The following is an 18,825-nucleotide window of genomic DNA, read 5'->3' on the forward strand; positions in this document are numbered from 1 at the left end:
AAGCACTAGTTCTTCATAGGCAAGGGTCTTATAGGTGGTACCATAGTGTGACCTGGATTTAGCCTCCAGATAAATCCTTCTGGGAGGTGGAACAGTGGAGGGTTGGAGTCCGACACCTAAACTTTGCTCTCTAAGCTGCCTTTATTATTTGAGAGAGAGAGAGAGAGAGAGAGAGAATCTGAAGCAGACTGTGCTAAGTGCAACGAGGGGCTTGATCCCAGGACTGAAGATTATGACCTGAGCTGAAACCAAGAGTTGGATGCTAACCAACTGAGCCACCCAAGCATTCCTTTAAGCTGCCTTTAATGACATGGAACCATTTTGTCTTTCTTGATTAAAGATTCAGAGGTTGGCAGATTGGTATTATCCCAGTAAGTAGGGTACTAACAACTATGTCTGTCAGGATGCCAGAGAAACTGGATACCAGGGTATGAAAATTAGGTGCCCATTCAACTTTATTACATCTCAGATCTCCCTCCAAAAGCCTCTCAAGGTAAATGGATGGATGTTGGACTTCATTGATTTTTGTTCCTGGTCACTAATAAGTAGACATCACCGTTTGAGTTATCAAAATGGTGGACCAGAGTCATAGATACAAACCTCTAATCCCAGGCACTTCTCTTTCATTATACCACTTCAGTTAGAAGAGTCTTCTTGGTCTCGCTTTTGTGCAATCTGTCCAGCTATTAACAAACTGTATTGCCCACCCAGTTCAAAATTAATGTTTGAGAGTGTTTAGAGTGCCAGGCAATGTGCCAAACACATTCTCTTGTTTAATCCTTACAACGACCTTCAGGGCTATTGTAATTAATATCAAATTACAGATGAGTTAACTGTAGGCACAGAAACGTTACTGTGCAGGATTCCACTGAGCAGTGCCAGCAGAGCTCAGGTCCTACCAGTAAGAAATATAGTTTCATGTGACAATATATGTGCCAACTCAGTACAAGGGACTTAGAAAACCTACAGATTTCCCCTATCCTCCTCAAATTGTAATGATTTTTTTTTCTTAGTCCAGATGTATTACCCAGGCCCAGCTACAATTTCATTAAACTAAGAAAAGCTGTAATTTCCAGAACTTAGTGTATTTGTTCTGTTGGGAGTATGGTTCCTACATTGAAATGAAACCGTTTAGCTCTTTGAACTTCTATGGGAGAGGGAGGCAGAAGATAGGGTTGGAAATGGGTGTTATATTGACCATGCTGGAGTGACATCTGGAGCTCTTGACATAATTGAACGTTCTGAACGATATCTTAATTAACAAGGTGGGGGAAGGGCGACGACAAAACCCTTGCTTGAGAGTCAGGAATAATTCATCTCTGAAATGGGGGGCAAGGTCATACATCTACTGTGAGAAGAGGGGAGAGGAGAGGTAAGCTGGAGGAGCATGATTTTTTTAAAATTAACCATGAGGAAGACTAGGAAAAAATGGTTATATAAAAGAACAGTTGTGCAGGGTGTCTGCTGGTTCAGTTGAATCAGAGACTTTTAACAGTGCTGCCATTTGGCTGATGTAGATTTTCTCCAGTAATGATCAGATGGGGTGTGGAAGTAGACAAAGCAGACAGCTGGGCTACTCCCAGGCTGGGTGTGTGTAGAGTAGATGCCACAAAAAGGAACAGAGGTGACAAAAGTAGAGGGTGCAGGCAATACTGTGACTGAAAAGATACATGGAGAAGTTGGCTAAGGAAGGAATGCCACAAGGGAATGATCAGGGACTGGAATTCCAAGTTCAAGGAAATAGAACAGATTAAGACATGAGATAATATAAGTTAGTATAATAGGATTTCAAATTTCAGTAGAGTAGTTCTACAGCAACGACAAGTCTAAGTAGCAACCATGGGAAAGAAGCACTAAGAATTAAAATCAAGTAAAAAATTTTGAAAATTGAACACCAATAAAAAAATAAATTTATTCTTTAAAAAAAAAGTAAAAAATTTTGAGGTGATAGTAGTACTAAGGACAGGTCATTCGTTCATTTTTATGTAGCTGTTACCAGTATAATTTTTTTTTAAGTTGGAACAGGGGCACCTCAGTGGCTCAATGGTGGAGTGTCTGCCTTTGGCTCAGGTCATGGTCCTAGGGGTCCTGGCATCAAGTCATGAATCAGGCTCCCCATGGGGAGCCTGCTTTTCCCTCTGCCTCTCATGAATAAAATCTTAAAAAAAAAAAAAAGAATTGGAACAGAGTACATAAATTTTCAATAAATGTAGCGAAGGTCCACCAGTACAGAAAACTGCAAAGGATCCACAAAGATGTCATGAATCTCACACAAGTAGCTCTGCCCGTGTGAGGAAGAGCAATGACCTGGAAAATGCCAAGACCACAACGGCCTCTGCTGTGGACAGTGGGAAAGGACAAGCAGGCTCTACTTATGAGGGTTGCAGAGGTTGAGAGGTCTGGAGAACGTAGTCTTTAGCAAGAAAAGTCTGAGTTCTGTGAAGAGCCCAACAGATAACCAATTTATATGGAGTTTTAGAAGACAGTATAAAAAGGCAAGTCAGTTTATGTGATACTACTCCATAATGCCTGTGTGACCTTTGACAGCAACAACCCCTCTGAGCCTGTTTACTTTTGATATAAAAAAAAGAGACAGTAATTGTTCCATACACCTTATAAGGCAGTGGAGATAAACTGAGAAGTGAATAAACTCTATAAAGCAATCTCAGTTATAGGGCTAGAATTTGGCCAAAATGTCACGTGAAAAAAATGTATTTGGATTGGCAGATTATAGCAAAATGTGTAAGGATTCTATGACGCCTATGTGTTTTATTCCACATTGAGTGCGAAGCTGACTTAAACCAAGGGAGAATAAAATAAGAAGTCAAGGGTGCCAAAAATCCTAGGGATCATCAGAGCTAATTGAGAAAGGAAAAAAAAGAACACTAGATATGACAATTCAGTTACTTCTTTCGAAGAATTTGATGTGGTTATAAAATGAAAAATATTCCAGTGCTCACCAGTTGAGTGCTTTCTGAGATATCAATGCTCTTACAGCCATCTTATAGCCAATTATGGCTAAAATTTAGCCATGTTTCAAGGGCTTAATTGCCAAATGTGATTAGTGGCTACTGTATTGGACAGCACAAGTATAATCCATCATCACAGATTTTTCTAGGCAAAATCTAGAGTATAGGTGGCACTTGGAAGAAACACTCCTTAAAAAAAAAAACACCTCATTTGTGACAGCACCAACCCACCTATAATGGAGCAGTAGGAGTGAAGATGTCTTTTTCTTTTGGGCAGCCCGGGTGGCTTAGTGGCTTAGCGCCGCCTTCAGCCCAGGGTGTGATCCTGCAGTCCCGGGATCAAGTCCCACATCGGGCTTCCTGCATGGGGCCTGCTTTTCCCTCTGCCTGTGTCTCTGCCTCTTTCTGTGTCGCTCATGAATAAATAAGTAAAATCTTTAAAAGAAAAAAAAAGAGTGCTTTTTTTGTCTTCTTTTTTCCTGAGAGCGTATACACCTCAAAGCTGGGAATTTCACATGTTATAAGTAATGCACCGGAGGCACTTAGTGAGTACAACTGGACTGGAACACAGCAGGTACTTAGTAATTATCTCTGCCAACACAGGCTTTAGTTAACGTAGGAGGCAGAGAAGTAAATCAATTTCCTGGTCTCCATATCTTCCCATGATCATCTACAATTCTTAGAAGGTAAATCGCTATACTGTCTCTGAATACCACTATCTTCTGCAGTTACCAAGTTCTCTGTTACAAAGGCTTTTCCCTGAATTACAACAGGTTTCCTGATTTCTTTGCTTACTTACAATTCTCCAATGATCGAAAATAAGATTCACCAATTACAAACTGCTTTGTCAAGCCTACACAAGCCACCTATTACCCTCATTACCTTTGGAAGCACTGACAAGGCCTCTTCCAGTCTCCTTATTGTCCCAGGGTTGGCTCTCATCACCACCAGATTTCTTTCACTGAGAATCTCATCACCATCTCCATTAAAATTTCCAGGGCCTACTCTAAATCTTATGGCATGGACCATGTATGAAATAACTTGGCATATAAATCATACAGTTATATACCACAAAACTAGGACTAGAAGCACGTTACTCTATCTATATTTGGCATAAACACTCCACTCCTCATTCTGGCCAATAGAAATTCTAAAGATCAATGACTGAAGTGTTGTTCTAATTCACACTGTCCTAGAGGACTAAATAAACAATCAAGTACTATGGCTAGTAACACTGCTCCACCAGTGTTTAGGATCCTTGCACTCAAAATTTCGGCAGTCATTAAATCAAGCACATCAGAAAAAATCATGATCTGTGACTTTGTTTTTAATTATCTTAAACCTTATCACATAATTTACAAATTTGTGCTGATGACGGATCTCCTCTATTTTAACCTTTCTAAGGAGTTGGCAAAAGCACCATTACCAATCATACATACATGGTTAATTCCACATTTGTGTCATTGAATAGCTGTTTAGAAGACAATCCTGAATAATAACTTAGTCTTAGTCAAGAATTCACAAGCCAAGTCTGCTGCTGTATCTCCTCACACTAAATTTTAAAAGCGTCTGACCTTACAGGTGTATAAAACCTAAGTGTTAAAATTTTAATATTACGCACAAACCACACTAAAATGCCTTTCAATTAGCAAAAGGCAACATTTTAGATGCAAAGAATTTTAATTAAATTGGCATAGTTAAGACCAAAAAGATAAAGTGGACACTGCCAGCTTATCTTCAGCCATTGCCTTTAACAGGCTAGGGAACACAACTTGAAACACAGCTGAGTCTTGCTGTTCTGAGAGAGTGAAGGGATTTCCTCAGTATTTAAATATATTAATATAACCCGTTATATAAATCTAAATATAAAACCAATCTATAAATTTAGAGGTGGCATTTACCATCTCTGTGAAAAGCTACACATCTCTAATCAATTCCAATCATATTTTTTAGAAGGGGAAAACAGTGAGAGCACTTGCTGAACCAGAATTACTACCAAAGTTCAAAAAACTGATCATATTCATTTAACCACAAGCCAATCTTATTTAAATCAGGACTGTCCAAGAGAAACCTTCTATCAGCCACTCATGATCTGAATTCTGGTCAATGAGATCAATTTAAATATGGTACACATAAAAAAAAAAGTCATGAGACATTTTTGTTTTGTAATAAATAAGGCGATAGCCAACTATTACTCATTGGTAGCTTTTTTGAGATAAGCTATTAAGTCTGCTCTTTCCCCTGTCTTCTTAATGCCAGCGAAGATCATTTTTGTTCCAGGGATGTACTTCTTGGGATTCTCCAAATACTCCATCAGGGTCTCCTCTCCCCAGGTGATGCCTAAACAAGGAGGGACGTATTGTTAAGTATCTCACACTCCTGATAAAGGGCTTACCATTGGTTATATTCATGAAATTGTGCTTCTGTTATTTAATAACTGATCCCCCACCTCCCAGACCCTTACCTTTGTTCTTGTTGGCATCCGTGTAAGAAAATCCAGGGGCCTGACCGGTCTTCCGCCCAAATAAACCGTGGAGGTTTGGCCCAGTCTTGTGCTTGCCTCCCTTTTCCACAGTATGGCACTGCGCACACTTCTGAACAAAAATCTTCTTGCCCTTCTCAACATCACCCATTTTTCAATCTAAAAATGAAAGACACCATTACTTTTTTCCTCCGAGTAAAAATCCAGTGAAAACCAACCAGTGGTCGCTCCAGGGACTGAATTACTAATCCACTGCAAATCTAGAGTATTAATCACCAGGGCGAAATCTGGTTTTACTTAGTGTGCTTGCGACTGGCTCTCTAGGTACCAAAACCACTAGCTGGAACGACTTTCTTAAATATACATCTGTGTGTACTCGAGTGATAGAACTAAAGCCCAAGTAAGCAAAGTGGGATACCTAGTTCAAAAACGGCTTCAAAAGTTTGAGGTCAAGGTCACAGAAAGTCACAAATCTGAGTCAAGTCGAAAACCATGATTACATCAAACCAAAACTACCAAACTACCAAAACTTTCAGCTTTTAAGAAAGCCCATTTTAATCAGACTGCAATGTGAAGCCACCTCTGATAAGTCAAAATACATTTACAAAACCCAAGTCCTGTGGTTGCTAACAGCCTGCTCAGGCCGGTATAAACGGCCTTGCGGTGCGGGTGGGGGGTCTCCCATGCGTCCTCCAGCTCTGGGCTCTCTGGAGACGCCCACGAGGTCACCCAATCAGGCTTTCAAGGAGACTGATGACACCTGCCTTCCCGAGATGCCTAGGCAGGTTAAGGGGGGAAAAGCGACAAGTGACTCGGAAGAAAAAGGGCTCGTTTTTGCAGGAGGCCGCGAGGCGCTGAGCCGTGAGCCCCCCACATTCCCGCCCTCATCCCGGGAAGTCTGTCACTTCCACAGCCCCTGGGCCCCGGCTACGAGACCCCCGGGCCTCGGTCTGGGTTGCATCAGCATCCAAGGGCCCTGATCGAGCCCACTCCCCGTCCTAGCCGGCGTCCCGCCCCCTCCCGCCCCATCTCCAGCCGTAGCCCACCGGCTTCTGGCCGGCCCCAGGCGGGGGGGGGGTCACCCCGGGCCTTCCGGCCCCAGGTGCGCCCCACTCGCCGAACCCGGGCGCCGGCCTCGGCCAGGGCGCGCACCCCTCGACACAGTCGCGCGTCCCCGTGCTTCGGCTTCCCGCCCGCCGCGGCCTCCGCGCCCGGCGCTCACCGCCTTTCTGTCGCGCGCGCGAAACGAAGAAGCCCGCTCGCAAGCCGGACGTCCCGCTCTCTAAGTCCAAGGACACGCCGGTCCGCGCCTAAGTACCGGTGTCGGCGCAACCGAACTCGATCCGTCCCTTCGCCGCCCGCCCTGCGGCTGCGCGGCCTGCTACGCAGTGACGTCACCGCGCCTCATTGGCTTCAGTCTCCAGGGCCTGCGTTAACGAGCGGCGCGGAGGCCGGCCAGCAGGGTAGGGTGTGCCGCGCGGGTGCCCTTCTGCTCTCTCGCCGGCAGTTACGACAGGCCCCTGGATGTACGACCACGAGGCGGTGCCGGGAAGGGCTGACGTCACCGTCCTGCCTTTCTGCGCATGCGTATCCCCAAGGGGAGGGTGGAGCGGAGTCGCGTGGGGGATGGAGGGCGTTATTGTGCCAAGGTAACTGCTCTTGGGCTCGTTGACGTAATGCGCTTTGGGCGGGGGGGCGTTTTGCCTGCCCGGAGGGGAACGCCCCAACTCTGACGCACGTAGAGGTCCCCTGGCTGCTGTCGGTGCAGCTGGCGGCCTTTCCGCAGTCTCTGTCCTGCTTTCGCGGCTGCCGCCAGCCGCACCCCAAAGCATCGCCTGGAACCCGGAGTTGTGAGAGTTGGACCTGAGCTCCCGACGTGCTGTTTCGCCTTCACTCTGCTACTTCGACATCCCCCCCTTGACGGACACCCCGGGTCTGCAGCAGGGCGGAAGCTGGATTGTAGCTCTGGCCCCACACCTGCCGGCTTTTCCGCCGACACCCGTCTCTCCCTTGCGTTTCTGTGCGGAACAAGGAGGATGTGCAGGCGCTAGCGAGGAGCCTTGTCAAGTGGCTAGAGCATTGTTGGAAATCTAGAGAGGATTTGCATCTCCTCTAACCTAGGCTGAATGTACCTGTTCAAGTAAGATGTAATGCGGTTGGGGTCGTATGACAAAGGCAGGTTTGATAACCACAGCTTCCGGGGATCATCCTTTTCCTCCAGAACTAGCTCTCCTTCCAGACATGCTCAGTTCTGTCCCTGGCAAATATTTTTTTCTGGACTCCCTTGCCCCCGCTAATTCAGCCCCCGAGTTGTGAATGGGGTTTCCCCCTCCTTTCTCATGTTCTAGCACTGCCGTTATTCATTCACAAGTGTTTATTGAATGCATGTTATTTACCTGGAGTGGATCGTGGAGGACTCTTTCTCTGGTGGAGCTTACATTCTAGCCATCTTCTTCCTACTCCCAAGTTAAGCAGTAAACTTAACTGGATTACCTTACACCCCTTCCAGACCACGGGTACCATGATTTCTGCTCCAGACCATCCACCTCTCTATACGACCGGATTATTTTTTTATTGTTTTCTACGCCCTGATTTCGAGTTCCCTCTAATTGCACACACTAGGGCCACAAACGCATCCCGTGAAACAGAAATCACACCTATTATGTTTTATAATATCTATGTATTCAAGTTTGGAAGAGACACACAGTATTTACAGTTTACTCACAATACCTGAGGGAATTAGTTGAGAACAATGATGATTCTGCAGTTGTTCGGTTTTCTATTCTATTCTATTTATCTTTTTTTTTTTCTTCCCAGTTTTATGTTCTATGTTGCATCTGTTCCGTCTACCTCTTATCCCGAGGCTTGATAGTGGCTGGTAAGGGGTGTAACTATGACAAAGCAAATGCCTTAGGTTTTTCCTTCTACCAACATTATAGATGCCGTATTTTTAAAGATCCTTCTTTTTTTATTTTTTTTTATTTATGATAGAGAGAGAGAGAGAGAGAGAGAGAGAGAGAGAGAGAGGCAGAGACATAGGCAGAGGGAGAAGCAGGCTCCATGCACCGGGAGCCTGACGTGGGACTCGATCCCGGGTCTCCAGGATCGCGCCCTAAGCCAAAGGCAGGCGCCAAACCGCTGTGCCACCCAGGAATCCCTTTAAAGACCCTTCTGATGAAAAAGACCTAATGATAAAATACCCTCTTCACCCAGACCAAAACACTTAATGAGGGTCATTAAGAAAGTAAGAGAAATCTGGTTGGAGGCAGGGGTGAGGTGGGGAACAAGAACTGAAAATGAACATGGTAAGCTTAGGCTGACTTTGGGGTACCTTAGGGACTTTTGCTGAAGTAAAAGAGCTTTAGGCTTTAATAGCAGATCAGCAGAATGAAAGTAAAGCTCATAAAAGGTGAGAGGGGGAAGGGAAGGTAACCACAGCCCTTGGATCCCTTTGTTGGGTGAGACTACTGCGTAATGCTGAAACCCTTGAATCCAAAGCTAAAATACAGTCTCTTCACCGGCAGAGGGAATAACCAGGTTAGTCTTGTCTGGCTTGGCCTTGGGTACTGAGTAGAAAGAAGTATCCTTTGAGAATTCATAACTGCAGGTGGGCTCTCATACAGTGTTAGGGTTTGATTATACTTTACCTGCCCGTCTGGGAAACCTCTATCTGGAAAATTAACATAGTAGCTGTGGATGGGCAATGTGTTCTGGTGTCTGGCAGAAGCAAACATAAATCTGCAGAGGAATATTTTAACCCAGGCCTTCAGGATTCCCACACTTAAGAAATGCCAAGCATGAGATCATTACGAAAAACACAAAGAGCAAAATTATACCCGCAAAGGGCCACAGGAGTTGGAATTATTAGATATCAATGGAGAAGTAAAAATCTTAGCAGGATGGGATCCCTGGGTGGCGCAGCGGTTTGGCGCCTGCCTTTGGCTCAGGGCGCGATCCTGGAGACCCGGGATCGAATCCCATATCGGGCTCCCGGTGCATGGAGCCTGCTTCTCCCTCTGCCTGTGTCTCTGTCTCTCTCTCTCTCTCTCTCTCTCTGTGTGTGTGTGAATATCATAAATAAATAAATTAATTAAAAAAAAAACAAGCATTACCTTATAAAAAAAAAATCTTAGCAGGAAAGAGATGTCTCCTCACTTTACTATATTGCGAAAGTAAACTTGTTCATTATTGGGTAAGCACGATAAAGTGGTTGTATATAGGTAGTCTACAAGAAACTACCAAATCAGAATAAAGTCTCATGCAATTTATATAGCTAAATTAATTATAATGCTTTTCTATCATACTGGTTTTAGTTAGCACGTAATAAACGTGAGGCTTTATGATCAATAGTAGCCTATTTCCCTTTTGGCCACACAATTATTGCTTGTTATATGGATTAATGGTAACCAGTTTTCTGTAGGAGGACTTGCCATTACAGTTTGTGGCCAGATCCTTCTCAGTTGAGTTTTTTTCACTTTCTTTTACCCTGAGTTCCCTCAGGAATTGGGGTAGCCATTTGTTTAATTAGTTGTCCTCATCCAAAATAATAATAAAACTTGTTTTCCTGAGAAATAAGTAGTTGTACCTACTTTAGGCTCCTAAGGTGAAGCTCTTGTCTTCCTAGGTTCCTAGGTGTTTACATACCAAAAGGGATAAAGCCCAGACCTCTGAGAAACTTACATTCTTAAAGGCTAGAGTGAGGACTTTGGATTTTCACAGAAAACGTTCTTAAAAGGGGAAACAATGTCATTTTCCTTTATAAACAGAGAAAATTTTTATTTACCTTTCTAATGTATAATACGAAGACATTTAAAACATTTAGACAAAGAAGAAAGCAAAAGCATTTGCAACAAACAAGAGACTATAAAAAAACAGATTTTTAAAAAGAGCCAAAGCTAATTTGTAGAAATAAAAATTATGATCACTGAAATACACTGCATATAGTATGATAAGCAGACGTATTACCTTACAGCTTCTGTGGAAGCAGCTTTGCGTTTTGGTTCTGGCTCAGAGTCTCTTGTGAGTTTGCAGTCAAACTGTTGAAGAGATACAGTTATCTGAGGGCTCAGTTATCTCTAGTCTCTTGGACTAGAGAATCCAAGTCTGAGCTTACTCACATGGTTGTCAGGCCTCAGTTCCTTTTTGGCTCCTAGCTGGAGGCCTGTGAATGGGACTGCTTACCACATGGAACTTGCTTCCCCAAGACAGAGAAGCTAAGACAAATGCCAGTCTTTTATAATCTTAGAAGTGATATACCATTACTTCTGTTACTAGTCACTGATCCTGGTACAGTGTAGAAGGAAATACTAGGTGGAAATACTAGCTGCAGGGACCATTGGACACACTATTTGTCTTTAGATATATAGATATTTATATCTGTATGTAGAAATGTACGTATTTCTATTTATAATATCAGGTCAGGACTTGGAGAGGTTGAGAACCTGGTACCTGGCAAACAACCCTTGCTTTCGGTCAGCATTTCAAAGAGCTGCAGGCTGGAAGTGATAAACTGGAGGAAATACTGATCTTACAAGATCTGTGGCCTGATTTCTTTAGGGAAAATCTTAAATTTTGAACTTGGAATAGGAATTCTGTTGCCTTTAAGCACCTGGTAGAATCAAATGAAAATTCTCTCTGGAAGTAGGTAATATCAGCTTAAGTCTCAGATTATTACTACAAATAAAGTTTTTAAGGTATTCAGCAAAGGGAGAAAGATTATTAGATCCACAATATGAGTGAGAACTAGCATAAGCAACAGTCAAGTAGTAGGGATTCCAGATTTTAAAATCATCAGATAAACTATGAAATATTTATTATGTTCTGTACATAAAAGCCAGGCTTGAACATTTTAGAAGGCGACTGGAAAGTATATATGTGTAAAATAACAGGGGTGCCTAGGTGGCTCAGTCAGTTGAGCGTCTGTCTTTGGCTCAGGTCATGATCTCAGGGTCCTGGGATGGAGCCCCGCATAGGGCTCCCTGCTCGGGGGAATCTGCTTGTCCTTCCCCCTACCCCTGCTGTCTTTTTTCTCACTCTCAAATACATAAAATCTTTTTTAAAAAATAACAGATTTGAACAAGAATCAAATAGACATTCTAAAACTGAAAAATAATCAAAAAAGGATACTGAGATAATGTATAATGTACTTTTAAGTGGAGCCCCAGAAGGAGAGAAGAGAGAATAGGGTAGAAACAATATTTGGGTGGAAGATACCAGTTCATAGATTTAAGAAAATCAGTCATTCCTAACACAATAAAAAAAACTAACAATAAAGACAATGATAATGTAAAAGCAAAATGAGGAAAAATACTGATATTCAAAGAACTCTTGAACTGACCACTGAGTTCTCTACATCAACAGTAGAAGCCAGAGGACAGTATATGGATGTGCTGGAAGAAAATAACTGTCAAATTAAATTCTTTATCTGGCAAAATATTTCTTAAGAAAGGAAGACATTTCAAAAACTGAGTTTGTCACCAGCATATCCACAAGGAAGAAAATTCTAAAGGGTGTTCTTATACAAAAGAATTATTACAGATTAAGAGATCAAAGATAAAGGAAAAATCAAGAGCAACAACATAGATAAATATGTCATTGAATCTAAGTGGACATTGTTCAAATAATGTTTTTTGTAGCTGAAATATATACAAAGTGACACAAGATGGCAGCCACCATGGGCTCAGGAGTAAAAGTCCCTTGCAATTTTTGACTTGGAAGAACTAGAAGGAGGCCAGAAAGGAGTAGGAGATGGTAGTTAGCTGGGTCTAGAAGATGATGAAGACATGACACTTATAAGATGGACAAGGATGATAATTAGGCCTCTAGGAACAATTTATGAAAATCTCATATACAGCCTTAAAATAGAATGTGGAGCTAAATACCCAGAAGATTCCCTTTTGTAAGATTTGTAACAAAAATTAATATGAATGGAGTTAATAGTTCTAATGGAGTGGTGGACCCAAGAACCATGCCAGTGCTAGCAAAATGGCAGGATTCATATAGCATTAAAGTTGTCCTGCAAGAGCTGTGGAGCCTGATGATGGCTAAAGAAAACATGAAACTCCCTCAGCCACTGGAAGGACAGTGTTATAGCAATTGATCAAAAAGAAACTACAGGACCTCTCCCCTCCAGCCTTTGATTTAAGAAGCCCTTATTTTCCATAGTAGTAAATTTTCTAGCTATGTCTTATAGACCTAGAAGTACTGGAAAGGAAGCTCCCCTTCAAAAGCAATTTAAGATACTGTAAATGATACTAATTTTTTGTCCATTTGAAATACATAAGTTGTGCTATAACAAATCCTGTCAAGTGTAATCACTGTCTACATAGTTGAACTTGTGGGATCAAGAAAGTATAAATAGATTGCCATCGAAACCAGTGGGGCACACCTAACTCAACTATGAAAAGACAAATCACACAGTCACCTTGCTGCTGATTACATGGTCTGGGGTCTCTGCCTTCTCCCCTTCTCGTCCCTCACCCCACCCTCAATTCCTTTCTCCCTTCTTCTCTTCATCCCCCCTCCCTGCAACAGCCCTCTAGCTTGGGGTGGCTTGCTAGAGTAGGTGTGAAGGTTTTGGGTCACAGCCTGTGGAGCTATAGCTGCGTGTGTGTGGAGTACTCCATCTGCACTCCGGGTTTCCTTTTTAGTCTTAAATGATGCCCTCCCACTTCCAAGCCATTGTCCTTTCTTCACTTCCCACTACCACCCTTGGCCAAAGCATAGATTGTGACCTCCTCTGCTCCCCTCTGAAGTTGGCCTTTGGTGAGGAATTCAGGGTTTTCTCCATAGCTTTCCCCCTACCTTAATGGTGCTGCTCTTTCTTTCCTTCTCCTCAAGTCCCTTTTTGTACCATTATCACTTAGCACTTTCCATGACACTTCCTTGCTTTGGCTAAAAGCCATCAGGTAAGGTTGGAAAGAGTTTCTGACTTCCCTTATTTAGTTTTGGAATCAATTTACTCATTCTCCAGCAGCCTGGGAATGAATATTAGATCCTTAGCGCTGCCACTCTTTGCTGTCATCATCAGCTGATGGCAGTTTTTCAGCTCAGGTTTTGCTAAAATGAAAAGAACAGCCACCAGAGGCACTCAGACCTGCCAGCTCTCAAAGTTCTTGGTGGTAAAACATGGAGAAAGGCCACAGAAGACATTTGTAAGCACACGTAATTCCTCTGAATGAATTGTTTTCTTTTCCTGTAATTGCTTTTGCTTTTAAAACTTGAGATTTTAAACAGAGTTCTCATTAGGTCATCTTGGAATCCACATGGGTCTCGTTTGGAATCTGACAACTGGAACAAAAAGAACGTTGAATTTGGTGCATTTTTTGTTTTTGATGCTGCTGCTTTATGATCATGGTCCTCAGCAGAGATTAAGAAAGAACTCGGTGTGCACCGCAGATCCCTGAAATTGGTGGGCTTAACTTCCTGGCAAATTGCTGCATTTTTCCACTTTTCTGTGCAGGACCACTAAATGCTGAGATGTGGAAGCATACTGAAATAAAAGTGTTAATTGTGTTCTGAAGTTTTTTTGTTTGTTTTTATTCAGGTTTTATTTGTTTTATTCAGGTAAAACCACCTTTTGAAGCAGTGACTATCAAATCTGAAAAGCAATCACTGTTTTCATTAATCTTTTTCTGGGGAAAACCTTAATTCTAAGGATTTAACATCCTGTAAGTAAAGTTTAACCTAACAGTATTCTATAAGCAGCCTTTTTATTGCCAGACTATTTTAATATAATAAAAAGTATGCATTAATATTAATATATATGGCAACAACTGTAGCATATAAATCACAATAGTAGAGTTAAAATATTCTATCTATATATTGTGCTATTCAGGAAGAGAGTATATTGTAGTTTCTAGGGAAACTAAGAGAATAATAGAAAAGTTCTGTATGTTTTTTCAAAGTAATGGAAAAAATGGAATGTGATTAGTTTTTTAAAAAGGCAAGAAAAGGAAAAACAGGAAGGATAACACACTGTAAGATGGTAGGTTTAAACCCAGAGAGATCAGTTACTACATAAAATGAACTAAATTCTGTTGTTATAACACAGAGATTTTCAAATTGGATTTTTCAAAAACTGAAATATTTGCTCTTTACAAAAGAAGATACATCTAAAACACAAGAATACAAACGGTTTGAAAGTAAGAGAATAGACTAATACAAGAGATAAGTGATAAGAAGGATCAAGAGAAAAGGTACTAAAAATCCATATGAAAAATGACAAATCTTAAAGACATTGTAAAGAAAATAAGCATTACTTTATTAAATATGTAGGAGTGTGTGGGCAGCACAGTCAGTTGAGCCGCTCACTCTTGGTTTTGGCTCAGGTTGTGATCTCGGTATCATGAGATTAAGCCCCAGTGGAGCTCCTTGCCATGCATCAGGCTCAGTGCTCAGCAGGAATTTGCTTAAGACTTTCTCCCTCTCCTTCTACACCTTCCCCCATGCTCATGCACTTTTATGATGTGCAGCGTGTGCCCTCTCCCTCTCTTCAATAAATAAATCTTTAAAAGAGAAAGAAAATGTAGGTCAAATGAAAAGTTCCTTGAAAAATATTATTTATCAAAATTTAGGCAAGGATATCTGAGTGGCTCAGTTGGTTAAGCATTTGATTCTTGATCTCTTGATCTTGGCTCAGGTCTTGGTCTTAGGGTTATGGGTTGAAACCCCACATTGGGCTCCATGTTGGGTGTGGAGCCTACTTAAAAAAAATAAGAATAAATTAAAAAAAAACCCTTAGGGATAAGGAGCAAATGAATAGTATAACTGTTAAAGAAATGGAATTCATAACTTAAAATCTCACATAGAAAACTCTAGATGCTCAGGGCTTCAGTGGTAAATTATACCAAATATTTAAATAAGAGATAATCCCAGTAATTTTAAATTTTCTAGAGGACATAAAAATAGTATATTCTTACTAGATACGGAATAGTAGTTTTATTTAGCATTATCACATTTTAAATTTAAAATAATGTATCTTTATTCTCCCAAATTCATGTATCTTGTGAATAGTCCAAATAGGTGATTTAAGTCGGATAAGAAAAATCACTCCTGGATTTTTCAAGTCTTTGATGGTGGGATTGATACCTTTCTGCTCTCTTTACCTCCTTCCCCTAGATGTGTTATTAACTTTATTTTGCAGGGGTGGGGAACACATGGGGGAAGGTGCTCAGATACTTCCACTGGGCTTTTTCTTATTTAGTGGGTTAGGGAGCCGCAGCAATGTTGTGCCAGTTGCTAAGTGTATCTGTTCCAAGGATACACTCAAGAACTGAGGAAATAGCTATAGCATGTCTGTGTTCCTTTGGCTCCACCAGGAGGCAAACTGGGGTAAAGCTGGCCGAACCTCTCTCCTCTGACCAGTGGATCATGGTGGTCTTCTGGGTCCCAAGGGATTAGTGTTAGGTAAGAACAAATCCTTAACAGTATTAAAATGTGCAGGCATTTTCTTTCTGCAGTGTATAGTTACCCCTTGGATCCCTTTGTGAAAAGCTAGGTGGAAGATTTAGAATGGATCCTTGTTATTTGCAGGTTCTTACCTTATTAATTAATCAGTTTCACCCTCATTAATTGTACTTAAGAATCGTGACTTAAATCAAGTCTGAGTTTTGGCAAGAGATTTTGTCTCTTTTGGTGACTGGTTGGATTATTTTGGGTTATTGTAACTTTTTTTTTGGTTATGCAGATCGTACAGACCTTATCTGTCCTGCTTATCTGTTTTGGTCATAAGTATCCCAAGAACAGTTAGCCACTGCCAAATATCCCTCTGTATCAAACTGCTCTGATTACCCTACCTATTATAATAGTCATTCCCACTTTGCCTCTGACCATTAGGGGTGAGTTTGGCCTTTGCCAGTCAGGTATTCTCTTATTCCCTTTATAACTGGGGGGGGGGGGGTGCCCAGGGACACCTGGTGGCTCAGTTGATTGTCTAACTTTTGCTTTCGGCTCAGGTCCTGATCTCATGGGTTGTGGGGTTGAGCCCCACGTCAGCAGGAGTCTGCTTGCATATTCTTTCCCTCTTGCCTCTTCCCCAGGTCATGCATGTGGGTGCGTTCTCTCTCTCTCAAGTAAATAAATAACTCTTAAAGAAATTAGGGAGCCCATTTCAATGCAGTCTCTCCCTTTAGAGAACAGTTGTTTCACTGTTTCAAAGGAGTTTGTGTTCCTTTCACAAATTTCTTTTTTAATCTTTTTGTTGAGTTATAATTCACATACCATAAGTTTACCCATTTAAAGTGTACAATTTAGTTTTAGTTAGGTTTTTAGTATAGTCACAGATATGTACAATCTTCACAATCTTTTTTATTTTTAAAGATTTTATTCATGATAGACACACACACACACGGAGGCAGAGACATAGACAGAGGGAGAAGCAGGCTACCCACTGGAGCCTGACGTGGGACTCGAACACAGGACTCCAGGACCACAACCTGAGCCAAAGGCAGATGCTTAACCACTGAGCCACCCTGGTGCCCTAATCTTCACAATCATTAGCTTTAGAACATTTTCATCATGTCAAGAAAAAAACCTTTATCTTTAATTATCATCCTTCTATCTCCCCCTGTCCCAACCCCAGCCCTGAACAGCCACTAATCTACTTTCCATAGATTAACCTTAGATTTTTGTATGAATGGAATCACATAGTATGTGGTCTTTTGTGTCTTAATATAATGTTTTCAAGGCTCATCCATATTATAACATGTTTTAGAACTTCGTTTTTTTAAATGACAAAATAATATTTCATCGTATTGATGTACTACATTTTGTTTATTCATTCATCCATTGAAGGACATCTGTGTTTCCAGTTTGGAGCTATTATGAATAAGGCTACTATAAATATTCATATGCTGCTTTTGGTGTGAATAGAAGTCTTCATTTCTGTGAGATAAATGTCTGGGAGTGCAGTTTGTGGATTATATAGAAGTTGCATATTTAGTTTTTACAATACTGCCAAACTGTCTTTTAGAGCTCACTAGTAATGTATGAATGATTTAGTTTCTCCACATCTTCACCAGCATTTGGTGTTTTCTTATTTAGTCATTTTAACAGGTGTGTAGTGATATCTCATTGTGGTTTTAATTTGTACTTTCCTAATGGCTAATGGTGTTGAACATCCTCCTTGTGTTTATTTGCCGTCAGTATATCTTCCTTTGTGGTGAAATGTTTGTCTTTTATCCATTTTCTGATGGGATTTTTTAAACTATTGAATTTTAGATTTGTTGACATATTCTAGATGTTTGTCCTTTGTTAGATATGTGGTTTTTAAAATGTTTTCTTGCAGTCCGTAGCGTAGCTTTTCATCCTCTTAACAAGATCTCTCACACAGCAAAATTTTTAACTTTTAATGAAGTCCATATCATCAGTTTTTTCTTTTATGCATCACACTTTTGGTGTCAAGTGTAAGAACTCATGTCTGAATGAAACACACTTAAACATTTTCTCTGTAAGGTATATCAAAGACTTCTTGCACTTAGGGACATTAAATAGCGCTTCAGGACTGTGCTTGGGGGCCATCTGAAATAGCAAAATCACCAACAAAAGATACAGAAATGTGAACAACGTGGCATGAAGTAGATCGTGAAAAGGACACTTTTTAATATGAGAGCTAAAATAAGAGGGCAGTGTGTGGCCTTGTTCAACCCAGCTGTGAATTCTCTTCTCTCCTGGAGAGTTGATGTATGTCGGTTTTCTGGTAGCCTAGAGTGGAAGAAAGCTATGCCACTTAGCACTGAGGAGTTGGCATTTATAAGATCACTGCTGCTTATTTTCTTCTTGCCTGTCTACATCCATTTTTCACCTTTTTTTGGCCTTAGTACATTAGTATCTAAGAACTACATCACCTGAGCCCCCTAGCTCTCTGGCTTCTGGTTGGGTATGTCAATGGGAAGCACTGTAACACTGGACCCTTTCCTCTCCTAAGGGGTTGGGAGTGGTAAGGCTTCTTGCTGCTGCTGGTTCCTGGCTGCCCCACTATTGGAGGTTCCCTTAACCCTGCCCATATATCTTTGTAAATTGTTCCTTTACTGAACTCCCCTCAGTGGAATCCTTTGAGGGTCTGTTTCCTGCTGGGACCTGATTGATCCAAGTACTTATTCCTCCTGGTTTCAGAACAGCACCCAGGTCTCAGCTATGCCTGGTATTCTCCATGCCAGAAATCCTATTTTATCTTTCGTCAGAAAATTATCCTCTGGACTTCTGCCAGGGTGAGGGAAGGCAGTTGTCTAGCGCTGTGGAGTGAGGCAGGGCAGGGCAGAGAGAGGGTGTAGGGAGCCAGTTGTCTTAGCTCTCAAATAGTCTTCCTTATTCAGCAACCTCCCACCTCCTGCCTTTACTACCAGACCCAAAAGCTCTAGGTATTGAGATCCTGAA

General features: G+C 41.5%; 1 protein-coding gene and 1 pseudogene across 1 annotated transcript; one reads left to right on the forward strand and one right to left on the reverse strand.

Moving 5' to 3' along the window:
• Positions 1 to 4,278: 4,278 nt before the first annotated feature.
• LOC129502969 (cytochrome c) lies at positions 4,279 to 6,826 on the reverse strand. Its single transcript, XM_055314868.1, has 3 exons — positions 6,674 to 6,826; positions 5,434 to 5,610; positions 4,279 to 5,309 (listed from the first exon to the last, which is right to left on the reverse strand). The coding sequence occupies exons 2-3, from the start codon at positions 5,600 to 5,602 to the stop codon at positions 5,161 to 5,163; spliced, it is 318 nt and encodes a 105-aa protein (XP_055170843.1). The 5' UTR covers positions 5,603 to 5,610; positions 6,674 to 6,826; the 3' UTR covers positions 4,279 to 5,160.
• Positions 6,827 to 12,063: 5,237 nt separating this feature from the next.
• Positions 12,064 to 12,578, forward strand: LOC129502970 (ubiquitin-conjugating enzyme E2 variant 1-like; annotated as a pseudogene).
• Positions 12,579 to 18,825: the final 6,247 nt, after the last annotated feature.

This window comes from Nyctereutes procyonoides, unplaced genomic scaffold, assembly GCF_905146905.1.
Source record: "Nyctereutes procyonoides isolate TBG_1078 unplaced genomic scaffold, NYPRO_anot_genome, whole genome shotgun sequence".
In the NCBI taxonomy this organism is placed as follows: domain Eukaryota; kingdom Metazoa; phylum Chordata; class Mammalia; order Carnivora; family Canidae; genus Nyctereutes; species Nyctereutes procyonoides.